The sequence below is a fragment of the Herpailurus yagouaroundi genome, unplaced genomic scaffold, assembly GCF_014898765.1.
Source record: "Herpailurus yagouaroundi ecotype Mexico unplaced genomic scaffold, PumYag 29, whole genome shotgun sequence".
In the NCBI taxonomy this organism is placed as follows: domain Eukaryota; kingdom Metazoa; phylum Chordata; class Mammalia; order Carnivora; family Felidae; genus Herpailurus; species Herpailurus yagouaroundi.
The window spans coordinates 106,529,715-106,538,805 of record NW_024412377.1 but is presented as its reverse complement, the minus strand read 5'-3'; the positions used below and the strand labels follow the sequence as shown (position 1 = coordinate 106,538,805).

General features: G+C 46.5%; 1 protein-coding gene across 6 annotated transcripts in view; it reads left to right on the top strand.

Annotated features, from left to right (window-relative positions):
• The first annotated feature begins 281 nt into the window (after positions 1-281).
• The window catches only part of MAST4 (microtubule associated serine/threonine kinase family member 4), a 570,307-nt gene continuing 561,497 nt past the window's right edge, over positions 282-9,091 (top strand). For 3 of the 6 annotated variants that reach the window (XM_040451692.1, XM_040451683.1, XM_040451673.1), the window contains exon 1: positions 282-907. In XM_040451692.1, the coding sequence (XP_040307626.1) occupies positions 551-907 (357 nt within the window). In that variant the 5' untranslated portion in view covers positions 282-550. The remainder of the gene's footprint in view (positions 908-9,091) is intronic. The other 3 variants (XM_040451714.1, XM_040451705.1, XM_040451698.1) reach the window with 1 other exon arrangement.

The following is a 9,091-nucleotide window of genomic DNA, read 5'->3' as shown; positions in this document are numbered from 1 at the left end:
AAGCCTTCGGCTCCGATTCCACGCTCCGAGTGCCCCCTCCGCCACCGCCTCTCCCCAGTCCCGGGGGCCCCAGCGCTCCGCCGGATCCCGTAGCCCGCGCCTCGCCCCGCCTCCCCTACCTGACGCCCGTGCGGCCGGGGGCGCCGCAGCCTCCGCCCACCGGCGCGCCTGCCCTGCCATTGGCTCCCCTGGCTGCCCGTCTCCTCCGCCGGCCCCGCTCCTGCCCGGAGGCAGGTTTTGCTGGCGAAGCCGCAGTCCCGGCGGCGCGGGCGCAGCTCGCTAGGATTGTGGAGCGTAGGGCACCGGCTCGAGCTGGCCTGTCCCCGCGCGCGGGAGCCCCGGTCGGCCGCCAAATCTGGGCGGCTGGTAACTTGGCGGCGGGCTCCCGCGGCCGTGCCGCGGCCATGTAGTCGCCGGCGGGGCTCCCCGCAGCCCGGGAGCGGCAGCGAGAGCGAGCCGGAGCCGCGCAGCCCGCAGCTTTCCCTGGAGACGCTGAGTGCCCGCCGCGTCCCCGCTGCCCCTCGGGCTGCACTTTGGGCCCGAGAGGGAAATGGGGGAGAAAGTTTCGGAGGCGCCGGAGCCGGTGCCCCGTGGCTGCAGCGGCCACGGCGCCCGGGCTCCTGCCCCTGCGGTGGCCGCCGCATCCTCGCCTGGCGCTTCCTCGGCCGAGTCCTCCTCGGGCTCAGAAACTCTGTCGGAGGAAGGGGAGCCCGGCGGCTTCTCTCGAGAGCAGCCGCAGCCACCGCCGCCGGGCGGCGCCCTAGGCGCCCCGCCGCCCGCCGCGTGGGCTCCCGCGCGCGTGGTGCTTGAGCTTGGAGTCTGTGCGCCGCCGCCGCAGCTCCGCGGAGGAACCGCGCCGCCCGCGCCGCGGGGCAGCAGCGCGTCCCAGGAGGAGCAGGACGAGGAGGTGGGCCCCGCCTTCCCCCGCTCGCCCCCCTCCGGGTCCCTGCTGTCGGGAGACCTCAGCTCTCCACTCCGCGCGCGGCCCACGGCTGGGCGCCCCGGGGCGTGGAGAGGGGGAGGGACCCCAGGTGCTCTGCCCCGAGCCCGGGGTGCTGGCAGTTAGGAGCCTCCCTGTGGGTCATTGACTTCTCATGGCTGTTACCTCCGTGTGTGTGCCTTCACCTGCGGCCTGATCGTGTGCTTTTTATGTCAAAAGAGCAAACTCCTTAATGTTTGTGTCTGCTACGGTGGCTCTGTGAATGAGTGATCTGGACGCCCGGCTGGTCCCCACAACTAAGATCTTCTTTTCCGAAGTGGGCGTTGCTTCCCGCCGAAGCTCTCGGGCGGAGAGGGAGTGTGGTGAGGGGATGGGTGTGAGGGGAAGAGACGGTGTGTCTGTCCTGGCGGAAGAGTGGGAGCGGTACCCGTGGAGTTTCACCGGGGCGTGTCAGTGACGCCGGCTCCCCGGGATCACCTGCGGGTGGTTTTGGCTGGTCCCCGCAGCGTCGGTCCTCTGAGAGAGGGGGACTCCGAGCTCTCGGTCGGCGCCACTGTCGTGCACGCCTGCATCTCTCATTCGGACTTGGTCCTGGGTGTCCAGATGCGCGCTGGTTGCCAGACTGGATAGAGAACCCCTGATTTTCTTCCGGGAGACTGTTTCCATCCTGGTCTCCTGGAAGAACATTCATCCAAAACTTGTGGGTCGCGTCCTGACACATTGAGCGTATGACTTTGGTGTCCTCTAGATAGCTTTCCTTGGCTTTTTTTTTTTTTTTTTTTGTCGGGGGGGGGGTTGGGGGGGCTTTGGAGCACAGTGAGAGAAGCATAAGGTTCTTCATTATCTTTTAGATTGTTTGCTTTGGAGAGTTGTGCCTAAGTCATCTTGTTCAGGCAGGGCTATAAATAAAACATCGTCCTAACATAGAGTCCTTGTGAAGTTAATTCCTCAGTGCCAGAGTCCTATTTTTTCTTCTCTGGATGGGGTTACCTTTAGTAGGTAATTGTCTTTACCCCTCAGAATGTGCATGTTGAGGTCAGTGTCCTGCCAGTGGCCCCGAGGGACCTCATTCTGGAGGCAAAGAGTGGGTTTGGCACAGGGTGAGGGGAGTGATGTCCTGGTGAGGCAGAGATGGAGCAGTGCTGTTTGGTCGATGGCCAAGCTTCTGGCAGTAACCATGATCGATTTTCCAGTGCCCTGGAGAATTGCAAGGATCCTGGACGGGTGTTTGGAGACTTGCTTTCTGAGGTCTGAGTTATGAGCCTTAGGCAAGTGGTTTCATTCCTCTGAGGTTTGGTTTTATCTGTAGAATGAGGGGTTTGAACCAGGTAACTTAAAGTTCATTTCCACAGAAATACTCTTGTTTGCTGATCAGGAATTTAGGATGGATCAAATGTTCACATTGATCCTAGGGACAGAATGCCAGGAGTTAAGCTGAGTGCCACACCTGCCACAGAACTGTCAGAGTCCCTCAGTGGTTACATCTCATTTTTAAGATGTCAGGCATGTGCCAGGTGTGTATCCTGTGACATCTGCCTCAACTTTCAAGATGAGTGCACTTGTCATTGGGCAGCTGGGGGTATGCCCTAATTCACTGATTTACTAGTAGATTCTAATTTAGTGTTGTCATTGGTCGAGAAGATGCCCCGTGTTTTCTCTGTAGCTAGGAGAGGTTGCTCTGGGGTAAATGACACAGTCTTGCATATGGGTGGGGCAAGCAAGGAGCTTCTCACTTTTGATCCCAATTCTGTAGCTGATTTATTGCCTGGCCTCATGGTGACAGTGTTTTACTTCCTGGGAAGAGATATAATGATAGCTTATTTCTCAGGCAATGCAGTGAGGACTGGTTGATTGAAACACATTTTGGAAAGTGGAATGACTAACATTGGTCACTATTTGTGAAATCTCAGAATTGGATGTAAACTGATATAGTATTGCAATTTATTGTGTAACTGACTCTGTGGCAGAGGTTGCTGGAAGTTATCCAGGAGTGGAAATCTTGACTTGGCTGTGAGAATTTTAAAGTGAAACTGTTAACTGTGGAGGTTTTTTTTTTTTTTTTTTTTTTTCCTCCTCAGGGGCCGAGAAGTGGTAGTCTTGGTGAAAGGCGTTAAAGTCCAGTGTGCATTTTCTGGTTTTACCTGGGTGATGGTATGGTGCAGTGATTTTTAATCTTTTGTGGGATGGTAGGCTTCTTTGAGAATCTAATGTCAGCTCTCCACTGGCTCCTCAGAAAATGCACACAACTACAAGCACCATTCCAGAGGGTTCAGTCAGGAACACTGGGTTGCAAACACTAAGTTTAGTGGGAAGACATGGGTGTGCTTCCCAGCTCTGCCGCATTAACTGGCTGTGGGATTGTGGACCATTCAATTAATTGTAGCCCCAGTTTTTTCACCCTTAAATGGGAATCACAACAATAGAGTTGTTAGGCATTTTATACCTGCGATTTTATGTAATCCTAGCACACTAATATATAGCACGAAGTGCTAAGTAAATATTAATTTTTCAAGTTCATTGGTGATGAAAATCTTGTGACATGGAAGTACGAACTTGGGCTGGCTTGTTATTTTTATGCGTAATTAACCTGCTACTTTGAGAGAACCTGAGGCTGTGTCTGCTCAGGTTATTCTCATTTTATTAGCATAAGCTGGGAAACAGATTTCATTTGAATCAGGTCGTATTATGGCCAGGCACTGTTAGAGTAATGTCCTACTATGGCAAGGTGCTGAATATAATGCTTTAAAAGGCTTAAGTGCAATGCATAAAATGGAAAGAGGTTCATTTAGATCTTTAAATTGTTATGTCTAGCTTGGGAGAGTCATTGTTTTCCAAAGTGTTTTTTTTTTTTTTTTCTTCTCAAAATAACTTACTGTATCACTTTTTATTTATTTATTTATTTTTATTTTTTTCTGCATCACTTTTTAAAAAGCACCAAAGTTCTAGACGCCTGGGTGGCTCAGTCGGTTAAGCACCTGACTTCTGCTCAGGTCATGATCTCATGGTTTGTGGGTTCCAGCCCCGCCACAGGCTCTGTGCTGACAGCTTAGAGCCTGGAGTCTGCTTCAAATTCTGTGTCTTCTCTCTCTGCCCCTCCCCTGCTCATGCTTGATCTCTCTCTTTCAAAAATAAACATTAAAATAAATTAAAAAAAAAAAGCAAAATTCAAGTATGTGGTGTATAATTGCAGTGCTAACTTGTTTTTGGCAACCTTGTTGAAGCTGATTTGAGTATATCAATAGTGTTTGACCTATTATGTATTTTATCTTACTATCAATATTTGTGTGAACTTACTAGGTATCAGAGACCTAAATCAGCCCTTTACACTTTTGTTGCTTAAAAACAATAAGAAGGCAGTGTTTGCATTCTTCTGTATTTAAACACCTGGGAGTTAGAGATGGTGCATATCACTTAGTTTAATAAACTGCATCTGACTTCCTCCGCTGCTTTCCTAAGCCTGTGCATTTGGAGTCTGCGGGTGTTGAGGGTTGGTGGCTCTGTCGATCTACAGGCATCTATCTAGATTGGGGGACTGTTGCTGTGACCACATTTCTGAGATTTACTTGTAGGCAACTTTGTCCTGTCTTTTCCCAAAGTACCGTGTGATGACACTAATGAAGTACTCAGGTACCGTTTGCTGTCTATCACTGACCTCCCCGGGGGCAGGGATTTTGTCCTATATGCCTAGCACAGTACCTCTAGTATATTAGTATGGACTCAGTGAGTATATATTGAATGAATGAGGAAAAAAGGACATCTTTGAAAATAGTTATGCATTTGATTGAACGGTGACTGTGTGTGTTTTCATTTGTTGTGTATGTTGTGCATTATGCCCAGACCTCTAGATCTTTTATCAAAAATACCTCATGGATCCAGGTAAAAAAATTTTTTTTTGATCCAGGTAAATTTTGAACAAAGCTAAATCACTGAGGATCCACTCAAAATACCTTTAAAGGGACTTGTGTATTAAATCCGCTTTTCACTGTGTCTATTAGAACTTGAAACTTGGAAGGATTCTTAGAATGGCTGAAAAAGAAAAGGCTTAGTGGTTAAAAGGATTTTCAACTCCATATATAAAGTGGCTCATTTATACTCTGCTATACTAAAAGGTTTGTTTTATTGACGTACGTTGGGGAACAGTTTCCTGCGTGACAATAGGCACAGTCATGGGATGTCTTTGAACTGTTCTATTGAATGGTGTTGAGTGCTGCTCTTAATAATACCTGGGATGTGTTTTTGGGATTCCTGCACACAGTAGTGATGCAGTACATGAATTTCTGCTGTTCATTGTTTAAGAAAATAAATAGCGAAAAACAACTATGAATTCAGTAAAGCTTTTCATTGAGTTTGAATTTTATTTTATTATTTTATTAACGCTTATTTATTAGAGAGAGAGAGAAAGCATGAGCATGGGAGGGGTAGAGATTAGAGACAGAGAGGGAGACACAGAATCGGAAGCAGACTCCAGGCTCTGAGTTGTCAGCACAGAGCCCTACAGGGGGCTTGAACTCACAAACCGTGAGATCATGACCTAAGCCGAAGTTGAACGCTCAACCAACTGAGCCACCCAGGCGCCCTGAGTTTGTATTTTATTAATCACAGCAGCTACGTAATTTGAACAAAAGCAGTGCATAAATCTTGGTGCATTTATTATTTTGTCTACTTTTTTGACTCACTATTTCGATAAGAGAGTTGAGAAAATCAGTCAACCAATATATATTGCATGAGACTCTAGTGACGCATTGGCCTCAGCATTAAGGACATGAAAGTGGATGAGACAGAGATAGTTTGGACCCTACAAAGCTTCTAGTGTAGTTGAGGGAGATGGTCACACAACACACGATTATTAATTAGTTGGTTTCAAAGGAAGTAAATGGAACAGAGGAGCAGGCTGTGAGGGAGTGTGTCTATATCATGGAGCTCTCTTAGTCTGGGAGGTGAGAACTGCCTCACTGAGGAGGTGATGTTGAGCTGAGACATAATGCATGAGCGGGGAGATAGCTGGGAGATACCATGGGTAAGAGCCATGCAGGTAGCTGGAGGCCCTAAAGTGGGAGAGAGTATGGTGGGTCTGCGGGTCATTTGGCTTGGGGGGGGGGGAGCATAACATCAGATGACACTTAAGAGTGATGCAGCAGCAGCTGGTGCTGAGAGCCGTTGAAGGATTTGAATCGAGATAGTGGTATGGTGAGATTTGTGTTTGGGGAGGGCAGGAAGCACGAAGCCCACCTGTTGGGAACTGCTTGTGTAGCCTGCTTAAATGTTCCAGGATTGGAGCTGATAACCTAGAAGAAGGCATCTTAATAAATGATGTGTACATGGAACAAGGGGCTCATTCCTGGTAGTTCAAGTGCCCCAGGTAAACACATGGCAAATACTGTAGAAAAAGAATTGAGGTCTCTTCAAGAGAATACCATAGTGTGAATATTAATGCTCCTTTTCACTGTGATGTTGCCTTAAGCCTACTATTTTCTTGAAGGAAAAACTTTATTAATGGGAATGGTGACTGAGAAGAGGGCCTTGGAATAGCTCATTTCCACAGTAAATTACAGAGAAATATTTACCCAAGGTGAATACAAGGGGAAATTGCCCTGAGATTGTATGAGATTCCTTGTTGGTGGGAAGTGTGGTGTTGGTGAGCTAATACACATTATGAGAATCTAGCTTGTTTGCCTGTATCTTCCTAGAGAAGGGCTGATCAGCATCAGAGAACTAAGGATTTTGCCTTTTCCACCTCTGGTCTGAGGTATTCAAGGGAAAGGTCATATTTATATTTTGCCACTGTTTTACAGTTGGTGACAAACCTATGTATTAACTATGTATTACAGTCAGTGACAAAGCTGTGTATTAGATTTAGTGGATACAGTGTATGAGTCCCATTGTTTCTCACTTTGTCCCTTGGAGGAAGGTTGTGGAAGAACTAGAGTGCGGGGTGCAAACATGATACAGTGTAGAAAGAGCCTTCTCACAATGAGAAGGATCTATAATAGGGTGGCCTGGCATTGAAGAAAACTGAGTGGGTATGTGTATGTGTGTGCGCATGCATGCACACACATGTGTATCTTAAAAGAGATGCTTGTACTTTTTATACGAAAGAAACCTATGTCATTTATAATCACATTCTCGTGTTCTGTAGTGTTGTCAGGAAAGGGCATGTGCTCCTCTCCTTCATCCCTTAAGGGCTAGCAGCCAGTTTTTCTCTGCCCTGGGTGAGAGTCAGTAGTGCCTGAAGGTACAGACTGATGACATTGAGCCACTTACAGGTTGTGTGACTTTGGAAAGGTTTTTAATACTGAGACTGTTTCCTCATCGGTCAAATGGACATGGCAACATTTATTGCAGAGGGTTGTTAGGAGAATTAAAAATTATACTTTATATGAAGTAGCCAGCATGATGCCTTGCACATAGTATGTATTCCGTAGCAGCATTTGTTATTACTGAGCATGAGGAGCTGGTTTATGCAGAATGGCTATGACATAGCCAGGAATAATTAGAAGCCTAGTGGTCTCTTCCCTGATGGATTATGCTACTAGCATGTTTTGATGGTAGTCATGACAGGCCCTTTCATTCATGAGTAGGTAGATGTGTAGCACAGTTACCACTTTTAATTTCATAGAGCATTTCTTATAATGTACTAACAGGAAAGCTTTATGGTGTATGGTTCATTAACCCTTCTATTAAGATATGATCTCTCTTTTACTCATGGAACTTGCTCTTAGTGATCATTTATTAATAATATCCTAAACAACTGTATGAACATGTAAATTACTGGCTTTGCCCAGGGATTTAGTCAGAAGGCAGCATGTTAGTTGTATGGTGAGGCTGGTGAGATGATGACCATGCACTTAAGTATCCAAGGTAATGATTTGGAGGCTGAGAACGGAGTAATAAGACCAATCAAATGATTTTTTGGAAGCCAGCTTTGGTTTATATATGAGTTAGGGTGGAGTGGGGCAAGGCAGGTGGTCCAAGGGCCACCCCAACTTTACAGAGAGGAAATCTATTAGAAGTGTGATTGTACTTTTAAAAGTACAAGAATTAAGATATGTAAATTGTCCCCCACCCTCCCCCCCCCATTCTGTTGTGTCCCTTTGGGGCAGTGTAGACATGTCAACCTTTAAGGCAAAAATAAAAACAATCTAGGAGCACTTTTGATAAAATTCAAATGCTACTGCAGCGACTGCACCTCTCACCAACCTGGTGCTCTGTCTTATGAACCTGTTCAGGCTGCTGTTTATACAACTTTGCATTGTTCAGAGATTCTTGTTCTCTTTTATGTCTCTGATATTTTGTCTGGTTTCTTGTCTGGTACTGTTCTCTTGGGTTAAAGCAGAACATAACATAAGATTCAATAGAAGTCTTATCCTCCACCAGCTTCTGTGTACTTGTCTCTTTCATTATCTGTCTCCATGAACTCTCACCTGGTTCGTAATTCCTGGGAAGGAAAGGAGAGAAAAGCCTTCCCCCAAAGGGGAAATGTTCGTTCAGGACCGTGGTCAGCGGCACACATACATCAAAGTCACATTTCAATGTATAGAACTTGTATGCAGTTTCTGGTGGTCCCTCCCACTTAATAAGGAGCATTCACTGCTTATTTAATGATTTGAATTCATAACTAGCCACATGTGTCTGTGAGACAGCCTATGAATTTGTACCCTAGACTTGTACTCTTTTGCCAGCCCATCAATTCCTCTCTTGGACACAGTCGATATAATTTTGATTATGATACTTCTTTCCACTGAGCCTTTCAGCCCCAGTGGTTTGTACTGATATTGGGGGCTGGGATGAGGTGGGGATGTGTGTGAGAGAGAGGAAGTACTGTTATATTGGCTTTCTTTTCTTAACTAATTTCATAGGCTATCATGTGTAAAATGAAAATTTAATTTTATTATTCTTGACACTGTAATTTAGTGGTATTTTCAGTGGCTGGCAAGCTCACAGGTGCACCCAATTTAGTTTGGGTAGTTGAATGTACGTTAATAATTGCACATTGGGTGTGGGTCCTTTGGCCTCTTAGAACTTGGTCAGCTACATTTTCGATAAGCTGAGAAGTTAGGTATGTAGGTTGCTCCTGTCTGATAATTTTGTGCCTTTCTGTGTTTTAAAAATAATGCCATCATATCTCTGACTTCTGGTGTTAACATTTGTCGT